Below are 16,588 nucleotides of genomic sequence, written 5' to 3' on the forward strand. Positions count from 1 at the left end.
GCTTTCTAATATCTTACAAATCTTTTGACACGGAGTTTGTCGATCGACCAAGAAGTTGAACTGAACAAAAAACATGGGAGAACATTGTGTCTCTATATCCAACTAAAGTGTAGTTCGGAACCATCAGACGTTTCAATAACTCGCGTGTAAGCATGTGCGGTGTTCAGGTCATCTGAGAGGAGTGACCGATTGTTTGTACTCAATACTGACAAGATGTTCCTCTCTGAGTGGTCCACTGGGAATCAAACTGAGGCTGCCAGACCACCCAGTATGGCCTACCACACTGCAGTTGTACTGGGAAACTATATGGTCATATTTGGTAAGTGAGAAACCTCTAATTGCATATGTCGGACATCGCAGCGGCAGGTGCTGTTCCAGATTTGTTGTAAAAAGTGGATTATTGAAAGCTGCCAAGGATTATTGAAAGCTGTTCTTAGTTTTAAGATGATTGAATTATTTATTAATTGCTCTCAAACGAAGCTTGTAGCAACTATATTAGTCCTGTCGGTCTTTTTTATACGATTTTTTGCTTGACCGATTTTTCGTCTGACTTTTTGTCCCCAAAAACTGGATAAACAGGTAGCGACCAGCTGGCATTAAGTGCTCTTAGAGCCTTTCAGCTCACTAGTCTCCAAGTATGCGGGATCTATTCTGTTTCGGCCCCGTGTTTTTTATGACCTCCAGTTACAAATTATATGTTATATAGAACGTTACTATATAGGAAAATAGCACATGCGCCTCGGGCTCAGAAAAGGTTTTATGCTCAATAAGCTGGGGGGGGGGGGGAGAGGGGTGTGGGAAACAGAATAGATCCGTATGCGATTCACAGAAACTGTTTTGGAGACTTATACTTATGGTGTGGAAGGGCGGTTCTTAGAGGTTGACCCCCACAGAATTCAAACTCTGAATTCTCTGCAGTTCTATTAGCACAAAACTATAGTGTGATGTCCAGAAATGATGGTGTGAACTAACATGTGTGCCCAATCAAATTGTATCATTTTGAACTTGATCCAGTGTACATATATGTCCGTTTTGTTGTAATGATTAATTGTTCTCGAACGAAGTTTGAAGAAGTTGTTGTAAACGTGTTTTTTTTATGCTTGACTGTTTTGTCTTTTCGAGTGACTTTAGGGCCCTTGACTTTTTCGTTTTGCTTGATCAAAATTTATCTCTCATTCACAAGTATCAACACAAGTGGCGGCAGTTCACTACTAAAACTCAAATAAAAAGTAAGCCAAAACTGGTTTAATTTTTTCACTTTATATAATTTTAGTTGTTTAGTGGAATATAATTACCTCTAATGATGTCATTTGAAGCCCCACCCCGACTGAAGCAGTCTGCTATAGATGCGATTTGCCACTAGTCGTCCGAGCGCAATTCTTCGACGCTATTTGTTTTTTTTGCGGTGTTCCGCAATAACTTAAAATATATATATTGTTAGTTAATCCACGTTACACAGCACAAACTTTTTTTGTTCCGACCCCGCCTTAGTGGTGGGAACTATATGCTCAATTTGGTTTTTAATTGCTCTCAAACTATGTTGAAATCCTGCGGTCTTTATACGATTTTCCGCCTGACCAATGTTTTCCTGTCTGACGCGTTGATCGTTTGGGTAACTTGTACCAGTCTTCACTTCCTAATTTTTACGTGATCTAAATTGCTCTCATTCAGAAACTAAGACGCTATCTTATTTCGGGTGTGAGTGAACTGTTTGACCCGACTTTTTTTTAGCTCAGCTTTGTCCTTACTTTTTCAAGTTTCAGCATCAAAAATGGCACTAAATATGCTTCTTTAGCCCACTGTTCAATTGCTCTCAAACGACGTTCAGCAATTATATTAGTCCCGTTGGTCTTTTTTATGCTATTTCAATTCACCCCTCTCCGCAATCCCCAACCCTGCACATTGTTCAGGCCGTAAGGGTCCCGTGCGACCGAAACCCTCTCCCACCGTTGACCACCCCCCCCCCCCCCAGCATCCCCCACCGCTGCTCGCTAAACTGTGGCTAGCTACTGACGAAGCCAACCGCTCGCCGGTCGTTTGAGAGCAATTCGCCCAACGTTAGTTGGTTGTTTTCAAATTTGAAGTCGTTATCAGCCTGTGGGGGGGGGGGTGAAATTAGAGAATTTTGTTTCTTTATGCCTGTACCAAAACCATGACCCCCGAAGAAAGCGTTCTTGAAATAATGAAAAAATATATCAGATCACTGCTAGATCCATCATCGCAACAAATTATTTGTCTTGTTGATCGTTTACGATTTTTCGCTTGATCGGTTTACTCGTTTTACCGATTTGAATGTTTAATATTGCTGAAAGTGTAGACCTTAAAACTGCTAACAACATCTTGAATAAATGCAGAAGTGGGCTAGTTCTTTTTCTCTTGCTATAAGTGTCTTGTTTTTGTCGACGACTTGTATCTTAGTTTCAGCAAACATAGAAAACATCCTCTTTTTAATGAATTGAAATGTAATTTTTATACTGGTTTTGTTTTTTAACTAATGCTTTTATGGATTTGTTTAAGATTTTCATTTTTTTTTGGATATCTGCACATTTTTGAGATCCTTTTTTGTCACATCATCACAATAATAACTGGTTCCATTCGGGTTTAATGAAAAGGTTCAATGGAATATTTTAAATGTTTTTAGTGATTAGCTGATGGTTTTAACGGCTTCGAGACAGTTTTCTCGCAATATTTGTTGCCTGCATTTGTCGTTATTTTTGTAGTCTCATGAAAATGTCGTTTTTGGGTAATAAAAGATCTCAGTGGTTTCCTTTTGATGTAATAATGAACCTATTTAAAGATTTTAGTTGATAACTAATCGTTTTAGTGACTTCGATATTATTTGTTTTCAAACGCATTAACGTATTTTTCAACTTAGCGCTCTTCGTTTTTTTTCCGACTTGTTAACTATTCTCATTAAGAACGATTCTCTACTGAATTATGAAATAATTTCTTAAATTAGGTTTTATCTGATGCTGGTTTGACTTTATTATGAGTTTATAATAGCCGCGTCAGCAATTTCCGGCGGTTATCATTGCTGTCCTATTTTTTTTCAATTCCTCTAACAGATTTTTGTTTCGTCTTACCCTGACTTCTTGGAATTGACTTTTTCAATGACTTAGTGACTTCTACTGCTTAGCAGTTATTATTTGTGTTCGTGATGTCATTTCTGCTTTTAGGTCAATCTTGCTCACTTAACCTCACTCGAAAAAATGAACCACTATGTTTAAGACAATAGACCTTGAGTTTTTGTCGTAATTAATGTTTGTTGTAGATATTTTATTTTGCTTTATGTCTTGCCTCTTAGTGTCATTGATGGCAGCTCTCATCGGGCCTAAGGTGTTTCATAAAATTTTTAATATTTTGCTTTTAAAATGTTTTTTTTTACTAATGTGTTTGTTTTCAAACACGAATTTTTGAAAGTGTTCTATCTCCTCATTTTGTGGATGTTTAAGTGAAAATTGTATTTCAGAGGTTTCAGAACTTTATGTGCAAACCTAAATTTCAGAGGCGTCTAGTACGTCTTTAAGCGCAGTACATCTTTGTGTTACATCTGACCTAAATTGCTTCCTTATACTCTCAAGCAAGGATAAGGGAAGTTCATTTTAAGAAATGAATTTACTTTGAATATTTATTGAAGTAAATAAAATGAGGTACTTATAGTTGCCTGATAGTAACATTGCCTGATGCGCCATTATGTAATAATTTCACAAAATAGCCAAAAATTCTTTTGGCCTCATCATATGACAAACTATTTCGAGGCAAGTGAGAACAATAGTTCTTGCTTAGAATTCTTAGTTTCCTGTTACACAAAATGTTAATTCTAAAATAGATGGTTGATTTAACGGCTTCGACACTGTCTTCTAGCAGAAGTTAAAGGGTTTTTCTTTTTGTCGTGTAAAAACTTCTGGTTAATTGCAGGTCTTAGTGGCTTCCTATGGATGAACAAATTAACCTATTTACTGACGATAAATAAATCTTTTCATGATTTTGAAATCAAATGTATTAAAAAAATGGATAGACGTTTTTTTTTAAAAATTTGCACATTGCTGTAGTTTTGTGTACCTATTACCTAATATCTTTTTTTAAAGGTCGCATATCGCCTTTTTCGTATTGAGCAAATGCACAATTGAAATATCTTATGCTTAGTGCATCGCTTATTGTTCTAAAGTTTGTGACACTGGTTTTTTTTGCAAAAACTCAGTTTAGAATTTGATGTTGTGTATTTTTTGTTCTTTTTGTAGATTTCTGAATATTGACTAATCTCAATGTATTTTTCTGGCGAATTAAATGAACCTTTTGATTGATTTTATTTGATAGCTATTGTTTCTATGACTTTGAAATTAAATGTTTTCGAAAAATAGAAATGCATTTTTCAACTTCTCCTTTGCGCTTCCCCTTTTTGTGTACTTGTTAACTAGTCTCACCATTCGATGTCACTCATCGCGTTATTGGTGTTCATTTAAAGCGCAATTGACGTTATTTTGTTTTACAGAATAGGTTATGGTTTTAACTTCTTCGACAGTCTTCTAGCAGAATTTTTTTGTGATCCTATGAAATATTCCGTTTAATTGCAGATCTGAGCGCCTTCCTGAGGATGAGAAAAGAAAGCTTTTTACTGATTTCAGTTGTAGCTAAAAGTTTTGATGACTTTGAAATCAAAGGTTTAAAAAATAGACATATTTTTAACTTTTCCCTTTACTGGTCTTTTTTGTCTACTTTTTCCTTGTTTCTTTAATTACCCTTCGGATAACAAATTAGTTGCGTTAGGCAATAGAACCTATCTTATCTTTTTTGTGCATTCCCCATTGCTTTAATGGCTTCGACTTCGCTTTCTGACAAAAAAAATATAATCTGATTTTTCTCTATTTGTCGTTCTTTTTGTGGACGTCTGACGTATTCTGAATAATGAATGATCTGGTTTTGTTTTTTAGAGAAATAAATGAACCTATATAATGATTGCAGATGCTAGCTTATTTTTTTTTTTGACTTTGAAATTAATTGTGTTCTAAAGTTTGACTTTGAAAGGACTTTGAAATTAATTGTTTCGAAAATGATTTTTTGTAAACTTTGCGTATTTGTTACCTAGTCTCCTTGTTCAGAGATAAAATATAACATTATTGATGTTTGAAGAAGGCGCAATTGGATATTATGGTTTTAACGGCTTCGACACAGTTTTTGTCGCAAAATCTAATTGATTTTTTTTTGTTTTCCGTCTGTATTTGTTGTTTATTTTTGTAGACGATAGTTTTCTGGATAATGATAGATCGCAATGTCTTAAAATGAAGATTTGAATGATCATAAACCTATTTCAAGATATTAGTTGATATCTAATGCTTTTCTTATTTGAAATGGTTTGTTTTTAAAAACTATAAATGCATTTTTTAATTTTTCCGTTTTCTTTTTTGTCTACCTTTTGCCGAATCTCATTAAGGGCTGGTCCCATTTTTTTCTAGTGAAGTACAAAATAATTTCTTTAGTTTAAGTTCTATTTGGCGCTATTTTGACTTTGTTTTTTATTATTTTTTAGTTAGATGAATTGGAAGCATTTTTTTATTCATACAGCATTTATTTTTAAACAATATTTGAATTTCTGAAAGTTTTCTATCTCTTCCTGATTTGGTAGTTAATTAAGCCAAAAAATCGGATGAGTGGGGTGGGAACATTATGTGCGATCGCAAATTACCGAGCCTGTTTGTTTTATTCAGCATAAGTTTCTCATTGTTTCATTCACTGGGTATGTTGGATTCTGCAAGCACTAGTTTCATTCACTTGGACGCAAACTAGCGCGAGCTGAGCTTTGTGCTGTTTGAATCACCATGTGGACAATTTATCCTCTTGAGAAACTCAGTGATTGGGCTGCTGGAAATTTGCGTTGCAAATATATCAGGTGTTTGCAGATCTAACTAAAAACACTGATTTAAAAAAATGACTTCCGCCTGTATTTCGAGAATCAGTAGTATTGGATGCTTGTATATGTGCGGCCCATTTAGGTGGTACAGCCTACTCGCACAAGCGCGAGCGTGGCTTTGGTGCTGATGATATGTGCTACAGGAACGAGCTCTACTTCTTGCACTTGGATTGTGTCCTCTGGACTGACAAGGCCAACTTGTCACCTTCAGAGAAAGGTACATACATACATACATACCACCTCCTTTCCTCTTTATTTAAACCACTGGCAGTATTTTCGCTGTAGTTGCAATTAGCCAAGCTTCTAACCGTACCAGTCGAATTTTGAGTTTCGTGTCAATTGGTTAGGAGCTCTTAAGACTTGGAACTGTTTCCTTTCTCACAAATGCACAGGTGATACTTTGCTCAGTAAGAAAGGACAACAGTTTCACAGAAGCCTGGATGCTTGGATACATAGAAGCATCTATTCTCAAAATTGATTTGCCACATATTTAAAATTGTTTCGGGTAGTTTTATTTTAAGGGGCATAACTGCCAAACCGTTCTATCAAGACCTGCCAGAAATGATCAGGAGCAGGCTAAAAAAGCAAAAAGTAGGCGAAATAATAGCTGATAAGATGCGTTTACAATTTAGTATCCCGAGAATCGTTTTGTGCGCATATATAAGTGTGTAACCCGCGCGACTGGCTAGCGAATTAACCCAAATTAGTTTCAGCTTTAGTTCCTCTTCCTTCTTAGTTATGTTAATTGATTCTTCTGTCTTAACTGATGTTGGTTGCGTTGCAGCAAATGAGCGAATCAAGTACTTGATAATGGACATCAAAGACTTGTTGCGTAAAGAAATGCAGACCGATAAATCAAGTGGGTAACTTTGCAGAATCACAACGAGCATATCAATATTTTTGCAAAATAGTCACAATGACGTATCTGTTTCCTCATTTAAGACGTTCTCTGCGATATTTACTTCAGAGAAATTTAAAGTGAAAATTTTAAATATAACCAGCAATTAGAGATCTGAAGTTCTTAGTTTTTAGTTTTCTTTTAATATTTTGAAAAAACAATTATTTCCAATTGTATAGAGAGATCATCCGTGGAATGGTAGTACGAGTCGACCAAACTTGAAAGCAAAAAATGGTATCAACTCTGTTTACCTAGCCAAATGATGTTACTGTAACAAATGAGAAACATTAAAAGCTCCGCTGTTCTAAAGTGCCTTCTCTTTCCTAAATGAAAGCAATAATTTACTTGAAAACGCCAAAACCGAAAACGCTTCTAAGGAAGCATCCAACAAATCGGTTCTATTGGAAAATGATAATCCATTGTCTATACAACTTCAGTATTGGCAGTAGATGCGGAGTGACTAAGAACTCATTGCAGATCAGATGATTGGATCAAAATTGGCTACCATCTGATCTGGTTGCAATAATTTACAGGATATATTGTAGTCGATCTTTTTGGCTATTATAATGTTGCAGAAGGGGTGGGTGAGATATTTATGAAGAAAAAATAACTAGACAATTAAATGAGGAAGCGAATTGAGAAAAGCGGGACGATTATGGGGACTATATACTAATGGGCATCTCATTTGCACGTTTCCTTAGCTTAAGTTGAGAGGATTGGTGGTGGGTTTGATGATGAATAGATTTGCAATCTCATTTCTGGTGGCTTTGTAGGTAGCTCGCGTTAACCGGAGAAAAAAGGGGAGAACAGATACGTCATTGGTGTGTAGTAGTGTCTATGGCATTGGATTGTTTTGAACTTATTTTCGGCTAAGAAGAGTTTGACAGTTTTATAGCCAACTATGGCATACAAATTTGCATAGACTGTTTTCAGAGTGAGAGAGATAAGCTGTGGTGGTGCTGGAACTTGTAGTTTATTACATAATATACTACTTCCTTCTACTGTTTGCTGGTCTGTTCTGTTTGTTTTTTGTTTGTTTGCAGTGAGCGAGAGAAAAGAATTGTTTTCCTGAATCAGAAGTGATTGTTTTCAGCACTCGTATTGCATAGCAGAGAATGGAAAAGACGCAAAGCCAGACAACTGTACTGTTCTGATCTGCGTTTATTTATTGCTATAATTTTGCATAAAATGTACTTTCAAAAAATACAACTCGTACAATCATTTGTAGCCGCAGTGCTTGTACATTACCTTGAAAAATGGTAACAAAGCAAAAATTTGAATATAGTTCAACTCCACTTACACACAAAATACATGCGGCAAACAAGCGTTTAAATTTTAATGATGTAACCCTAAATTCGGTTATCTTTAGATCGAATTGCGAAAAGTAATCTCAATTCTCTGTGTTTTCAATTGAGGCTGTTTATAAGTTAACGCGACAAAATTCGGTCCTCAGAATGAATTAAGGCTAAAACTGACGTCTAACTTATCAATTACCGGATTTCAAAATAAACTTTGAAATAGTCAAATAACCCCCTGGTCATTTAAGTTTGTCGTTTGGATAGGTTTTTGATAAGCAATTTGCGATGCTTATTAAGACATGGCAAATATCATATCGGTAGAGAAAGTTTTTGCAATTTTGGTCTACTTGCATCTTAATGAGCCAATGCGCGTATATAGAACAGAAAAATTTGCTCATATTTGTATTTGCGTTCAAAAGTGCAAAAATTTAAATGAGAGGAAAGTCAAATATGAAAAGAAGCTGGGTGCAAATAAAGACGGTCGGATGCAAATTGCAGGTGTTTAATTGCTCTCAAACGAATTGTTTTAGACCAATAATAGTCCTGCGGTCTTTTTTAATGCGATCTTTTGCTTAAGCCCCAGCTGGCTACTACCGAATCCAACCGCTCACCGGTCGTTTGAGAGCAATTCGCCGGACGGTGTTCGCTTATGTTAGAAAGCGTTTCAAGTGAAGAGTATGTTAAGAGTTGGGAAGAATTACTGTATAAAATTAAGAGGACTTGTGTTGGTTTCAGTGTTCGCATTCGAGGATGCCAAATCAAAATTCGATGATATTTCCCATTATGGTATGTGGAAAACAAGAGTAATAACAACTTCAATTGGACCACTATTGTCTATTAATTAACCAACCAAACAATCGAAATCATGACTTTTGAGTTAACACAGTAATTAAACAGTAACCAAGAAAAACGTATCTCACAGCAGCTAATGGCCAAAATGTCATTGATAAAAATGGAGTGATGGTTTAAATTATTTAACAGAGGTTCCAGCTTTATATTATTCCAGCTTCTGATTTTCCACCTCATTCGATATTTTGTTCGTTCCGTCTGGCTAAACTCATGACCGTGGCTTCTATTGTTCTTAGTGTAACTCTATATCCATGTAATTGTGTCACAAAGAACCTCGATTGAACTGAAATTATGAACTGAATTAGGTTACTGTTTGTGTCATATTTGCGTTCTGATTAAATTCGCAATTGATATCTGCATTGGGATAACATTATTATGTTAATGGGTCCTTATTACTCATTTGTTCCCCTGTTGATTTAGAAGCAGATGTTTTAAATTAGGCAAAAGCCGTTTATTATGTCAAACTAAGAGTGATTATGGTAACTATAGGCTTGATTAACTTGTTTTACTGAGTCATCAAATTGATCTCTTTTGAGATCGACCTTTACTGATAATAGAAATCATGCAATTGAACATATGTCTTTTCACATAACTGAATATCAAATTACGACAGTTCAATCGAGGGATTTTCACACCCAATTAATATTGGTTTTCAAAAACCAATTGATATAGGCTTCTTCATGGATACTACGAGCACCTATCGGCTAGAGAAGATCATGTTTTTTTTTGTGTTTTGTTGATGGTGCGCTCAATTCATTGTTGGTTTCTGTTTGACAGCTACGGTTTTGATTCATGTTTTATTTTTATCATTCCTAGCAAATTTTTAACTTGAGCTTCTATCTCAAATCATGTCGAATTTTATTTATTGGATCTTTTCGAAAAGCCCCCCTCATCCCTGTACTACCGCTTTCGAAATTTCAATGAACAGATTGTCAAAAATAAAAAAAATGATGGGGCACTTTGCGGATGGTTTGCGAGGTGGAACAGTTTGTTCTAAAGTTTGCATTTGATAATGTTCTAAGCAACAAAACAATGCAGGCAAACAAAAAAGCAACTGATGCAAGAAGACTCGCTTGTCTCCGTGTTGGAGAATGGATACTAACATGTTCTAGAATAACGTATCATTGGAAAAGAAAAAGAGAAGTGAATAACGGATCTCATAAACAGCTGTTATACGCACACTTCATAAAAAAAAATTTTGCGCACATCTTTGAGTTTCAGATGCAATTTTTTTGTTTCATGAAAGTTTCGGTTTAGTCAAATGACTTCACATTTCTCACGGAAGCCAGGAACTGAAACGTCTTCCGGTCTCAAAAGTAATAAGAGTTTTAAAGTATCAGTTGCAAGCTTCCTGACGCATCTCAATTCAATTTGAGTATAATTTGCAGTATTACTAGCAGGGGTTCGGTTAATGCTGCAATTTAAAGCAACTGGAAGTAAAATCCAAAACATATTGGAATCTGGAGAAAAAGATTTTGACGTCCGATTGATTAAAACTATTTTTTTTACTCTTCAAAAGATCATAAGTTTATTATGTTTAATAGCCGCCCTCATCTTCTCAGCCGGCTATTATAGCGCTCCTATTTTTTTTTTACTTCGTCGAATAAAAAAATGTTTCGCTTTACATTTTGCCGCCTTTTCAACATTTTGCGTGAAATCTTTTTGACTTCTCTAGGCTAGTTTCTCTCTTCTCTCATTCTGCTAAAAGTGATTTTGAACATCAGTTGCTCAGCAAAGCAATTCAAAATGAACAGAGTCAGTAGAAAAAATTGAAGTCAGAAATAGAAACGGGATAAAGCCCAATTTTAGATGCCCGCTATTTGAACGTCGTTTTTATAAGTATTAGTTACCATCTCTAATGCTTATTGTTATTGATAGTAGCCCCTGTAGCCTCTCTCTAAGAAACAGAAGTATAATCAACTACGAAATGGCATCAAAATAAATCGGACTTAAAAAAATGTTTTTGTACAAAAATCTTTTTTTTTTCAATATCTTCTGTTATTTCAATCCCAATCATGCTTATTGGAATCAACGGCGGCTATTTTCCGGCAATCTGCCGGGTATGTTTATATATATATATATGTTTATTATAGCTACGAAGCTGTAAGCTGAGCAGTGCTATATTACGGTGATTTAGTTTTTACAATTCAAAGAATTTGAATTGTATTGGGGCGACGTCTTTTTTTAAGATCTGTTAACACATTTACATGATTTTTGAAGTCAAATTGGAGTAGTGATTTTGGTCACGCCGAAACAGGAAGTGGAGCGAAAAAGCGAGTGGTTTTGTGGTGTGAATTTTTTTCGCTCTAAATTTAAATAAGAGTGAGAAAACGGTGTTTGAACAAAAATTCGCTTTCTCGCTAGTAGTTTTTTGTTCACATGCGGCAATTTCACTTTGATTTTTACAGTTTTTTCATTTTTTTTGGATCGGATTTTTTTCCAAATGGTTTTCAATCCATTCATAGTTCATTCTAGGCCTAGTTTTTTGTTTGAAGCAAAGTTCCATTTCTCGAAAGTAGTTTCTTAATTCACATGCGGCATTTTGACATTGATTTCATGTTTAATTGCTCTCAAACGAAGTTTTTAGCAATTATATTAGTCATGTCGGTCTTTTTTTATGCGATTTTTCGCTTGACCGATTTTTCGTCTGACGCTTTTGACTTTTCGTCCTCAAAAACGGGATAAACAGTTAGCGCCCAGTGGGCATCAAGTGCTCTTAGAGCCTTTCAGCTCAAACTGTTTTGGAGACTTATACTTATGTTGTGAAGGGCGGTTCTGAAAGGTTGAAGACACCTCCACTGTTGACCCCCCACTATTGCCCCACTCCCCCACACCGCGCTTGTGCATCCCCACACCCCAGTGTTGCCCCACCCCCATCAGCCGCCGGTGCCCCCCCCCCCCCCCCCTTGGCTAGCTACTGACAACAACCGCTTGCTAAATACGCAAGTTTATACTATTTTGCATTTTTTTTCAAGATTTTTGAAACTTTTGACATTTTTTGATTTTTGTCAGTCCTAGGTGTCAAGGAACCTCCTCTAGGTTTTAATAACAGGTTACGGCATAGTTTCTAGTGGGAATGGAATGGTTTCAACTTTTTAACATCACGAATTTTAACAATTTTTTTGACAAAATGTGCAATTTTTTTTTAATTATTTGACATTTTTTTCCTTATTCAGGTTTTTCCTGACCCAGAGGTCAAAAAACATCATAACGGTTATCATAATGATACACTGACAAATTTTTTTTGGCCATGGAATAGTTTTTCAATTTTTTAATGTCACAAATTTTGGCAATTTTTGGATAAAACTTGCTTTTTTTCAAGTTTTTTTGAATTTTTTGTCGTTTTTGAGATTTTTTCAGCCTCAAGCGCCAAGGAACCTCCTCTAGGGTTTGAAATTAGGTTACTGCTTTATTTTTAGTTTAGATGGAATGTCTTGCAAGGTTTTGGCAACACGAATTTTTGCATACTTTTGGCATTTTTTGCCACTTGCAATTTTTTGACATTTTAAATCATTATTCAGGTTTTATGAGGCTCAAGTGTCAGAAAACCTCCATTAGGGTTTGATAATCAGTCACTGAAAAATTTGTATTGGTCATGGATTAATTTTTTTTAAAAATATCTTAAGTTAGCAATTTTTTTTATAAAATTTGCATTTTTATCAATTCTTTCATTTATTGTCATTCAGGTTTTTCAGACTAACAGACAATCTCCGTTAGGGTTGGATAATAAGTTGATGGAAAATGTTTTTCGACCATGGATTAGTTTTCAACTTTAAATATCGCAAATTTTAGCAGTTTTTTATGCAAGTTGCAATTTTTATGTTTTTCGAATTTTTTCGTCGTTTTTTCGGTTTTTCAGACTCAAGAGCCACATAACGTCGTCTAGGGTTTGATTATAGGTTACTGCATAGCTTCTAGATGTGATGGAATGGTTTTCAAGATTTTAATAAGCAATTTTAAAAAATTATTTCCAATTTTTTCCGGCACCAGGGTCCTAGGGACGTCCTCCACGGTTTGAAAATAAACTGCTGCATAGTTTCTAGAGTTAATGACATGGTTATCAATATTTTTCTGACTCCAGCTGTAGCAATTTTCTGATTTTTTCGGAAAATTTTTTCATGTTCCAAGTTTACCGATCTTTAAGCCAGTGAAACTATTTAAGGCTTAAAATAGGTGCACTGGATAGTCTCTTGAGACAATGAATTGGTTTTGAAGATTTTAATATCTTGAACTGTAGCAAGATTTTAAAACTTGCGATTGTTTCCAAAAGTTTTGCATTTTTTGTCTTTTTCTGAGTTTAACGATCATTACTCGGCAACGAAACTTTTCAGGTCTTGCAGAAGGCTTACTTGACATAACTCCAGAGAAAAAATGGTTTAAAACACTTTCACTGCAAAATCTGGAAGCTTTTCTTTTAAATTTTGCAATTTGCAAATTTTTAAAATGTCAGTTTTTTATTTGATTTATATACTAAGAAGGCTAGAAAACTAAAAGTTTCTAAGTCGAATCAAGTTAAAGCTAGGCTCACTAAACCGTAGCTAACTACTGACGAAGCCAACCGCTCGCCGGTCGGTTGAGAGCGATTCGCCCGACTTTAGTCGGTTATGTTTTATTTTTTGATGTTAATTTTTTAGAAATAGTTTTCACAGTTCACTAATAGTTCGTTTTTGGTCTAGCTTTTTGCTTTGTCAATGAAAATTGATTTGTACGTCAAGACTTGTCCTGCTATGTTTTTTTAAAAGATATGTTCACACATTTTCGTGGTTTTTGAAGTCAAATTGGAGTAGTTCTCTTGGTCACACCGAAACAGGAAGTGGGGCGAAAAAGCGAGCAGTTTTGCAGCGTGCATTTTTTTCATTCTAATTTTAAAGTAGAGTGAGAAAACGGTGTTTTTTTCTTTTTTCGGTGTGAAGATTCTGCGTGCGACCATATGACATCACGCTCACTTCAAATCTGCCTTTTGATCTTGAAATTGCGACTGAATTGGGTTTGTGACGTCATTTATCACACTTGATAAATGAACAGCGAGTTTTTGTTCATTCGCGTGATTAATTTTTTGGACCTAAGTCACTTACCATGCTCTCAAAATGGCTCTTACTCCCTCTCAAAAAGATTTTGATTACTTTAATTGAAGGAGATTAGTTCAACTAAGTCTATGTCACTCTAAATGGAGCTTTGGTATGGACAGCTAATGAAAACAACACAAATTATACAATTTCTCAATTAAAAACTAATCACCAGTTTAAATATTCTCTCCTCTTCTTGAAGTTTCTCTTTTCCGGGCTTCTTTTGTTGATTGTTTTTTGACACTGCAGGTCTACGAAACTCTCGCAGCTATTATTGCAATCTTTGGCTGTTAAATTTCTCTCGAACGATGTTTGTGACAATTATTGTAAACGTGTCTTTTTAATGCAATTTTTTCGCTTGACCGTTTTTGCATTTTTGTTCTACAACATTCTTTTACTTCTAAGTGGCTTTTACGTTTATTTGTTTTATTTGTGAGTGATCTCAATTGCTGTCATTTCGAAATAAAGTTGCTAATATAAAAGCGATTGTGAGCAGTTGAGTATCAAATAAGTTGTAGCTAAATGGTTAAGATGTTAGATTACTCTCCTGGAGGTCTTGGGATTCAAGACCTCCAATTTTAAACGTAATTTTGTGACTACTTCGATAATTTTGTGTAATTGAAATTAACAATTTAACTGTTCACGCGCATGAAAGTTTCTGTCAATTTGAACAAATTTAGTGACAAAATGTAATCTAATAAAATTTATTCTCGTAAATGGAACTGAAGTCAGATTTAGTTTAGATTAATTTCACAAATTTTCCTCATGAACTCAATTAATCCCTTTAAACCCTTTGCAAGACAGGTCCAACTGCTTTTTGATAATTCATCTAAAAATACACGCAACTCAATTTCTAATGGCAATAGCCCAATTTCAAGCGTCAAAGAGGATGTCAGCATCATTGCAGTCCATTTTGCCCTCAAATATAAACGAGAGAAATGTGCGGTGACATTGAATCGGAAGTGATGAATTTTCTGTATTTTTAGGCAAAAGGCAGACCAGCTTTAAAACATCAGGCGAGCACAGAATGTCAACTTGGAAAAGTAATTAGCACATTAGTGTAATCGATTTTAACAACACGTTAATATAGGAAAAACTGTTGATCAGTTTTCCTTCGTTTTCAATTGATCAGTTTACTTTTTTGACGAACTTTTTTAGCTGAACTTTTTTTTGTGTATTACCAGACTCTTGTTTAAGCTTCCTCACAAGCTGTTGATGTTGGTTGTTTTCTTGCCACCGCGCTGACTCTGTCAGTACGTGCGATAGCCGCTTCGGTGGTCTCTGTTTCTCCAATTTGTGTTAAGAAGCCTTCGTCGAAATTGGAGCTTCGTCAACATCTTCGGGTGATATTTCGAGGACCGAAGACACTTCATTCCATGGCATGATTTCAATTTCATTTTGATCAGCTAGCACCACCTTCGCTCTTCAATTCATATAAAATAATCAGTCGTTTTAAAATCGTTTAACCTCGTCCCTCTTCTTTTTGATAAGTTTAGGCATGACAGATGAAAATGATTATTGAGGGACATTTGTGAAAAATTAATAAATGATTCCTGTAATTCTCGTTAGTTTACTACTTGTTGAACGGCTTAGGGACGTTTTTGAGAAAATCTATCTAAATTTAATTTATTTTTTTTAAGTTTTTCAATTCTCCTCAATAGTTGAGGGATAATTATTAAATCTATTGTCAATCTGAGGGACTTTCAAGGAACTTATAATCGTAATCGTGCTGGCAGTGGCTTGATTATTTTCAGTGAGGGCAGTTTTATGATGGACACCTATGATGTGACGGAAAAAATTGACTCAACTTAAGGATTATATTAAAATGATCAATGGCAATGGAGACAGACAAGTAAAATGATGCCTGTGAAATTGTCAGAAGTTTATGAAGCTCATTAACTTGAAATTTTTTCTAGTTTCTTATTCTATTGTGTTCGAATAGTTCTTTTGGTGAATTCTGGAGATGTGACATCAGAAATGTTGTGACAGTCGTGACATGTGTTGTTGCGCAGTTCCTAATGTTGTTGGTCGTTTTTTGTTGTCTTGATTCTAAAACGTTGAAAATGATAGTTTTCAATTGAAAAGATGTTAATTGATAAGATGTTTCAATTGAAAAGATGGAATGTAAGCTACAATTACATTCGCGAAATGTAATAACTTTAAGGATAGATTTGAAATACAAAGCGCGTTGAATGTAATTTCTTTAAATCTTCTAATTTTATATACGTTGCGAACGTGAAATCTAACGACAACTTTCTGTTAGTACTTTTCAATTTCCTTTGGGATTCATTTACGGATGAAATCAAATTTGCATAATAAATTTAGGGTCAAACAACTCATGTTTTCTGAAAAAGATCTATGTGCAGAATAGAATACTCCTTTACGTAATTTGAAAGTTAATTTTTGTTCAAATGAGTTTATCAACAATTAAAAATTAGTGCGCACAAGAAAAACCGCATTCATAAAAATTTTTGGCATCAAAGATGAAGCTTTTTTGTGTCTCGGAGCGATCTTTTCTAAATTTTGCATAAGTTTCTAGGAAAAGATGAGTTTTCGCTGAATGAAATGG

The 16,588-nt window shown here is 35.0% G+C and overlaps 1 protein-coding gene across 9 annotated transcripts in view; it reads left to right on the top strand.

Annotated features, from left to right (window-relative positions):
- Positions 1–16,588, top strand: part of LOC142358650 (multiple epidermal growth factor-like domains protein 8) — a 142,603-nt gene that overhangs the window by 31,513 nt on the left and 94,502 nt on the right. For 3 of the 9 annotated variants that reach the window (XM_075410125.1, XM_075410128.1, XM_075410127.1), the window contains exons 6-9: positions 168–319; positions 5,991–6,125; positions 6,693–6,767; positions 8,840–8,890. In XM_075410125.1, coding sequence (XP_075266240.1) covers positions 168–319; positions 5,991–6,125; positions 6,693–6,767; positions 8,840–8,890 — 413 coding nt within the window. The remainder of the gene's footprint in view (positions 1–167; positions 320–5,990; positions 6,126–6,692; positions 6,768–8,839; positions 8,891–16,588) is intronic. The other 6 variants (XM_075410126.1, XM_075410130.1, XM_075410129.1 and 3 more) reach the window with 3 other exon arrangements.

This window comes from Convolutriloba macropyga, chromosome 2, assembly GCF_964194025.1.
Source record: "Convolutriloba macropyga chromosome 2, txConMacr16.3, whole genome shotgun sequence".
NCBI lineage: Eukaryota > Metazoa > Xenacoelomorpha > Acoela > Convolutidae > Convolutriloba > Convolutriloba macropyga.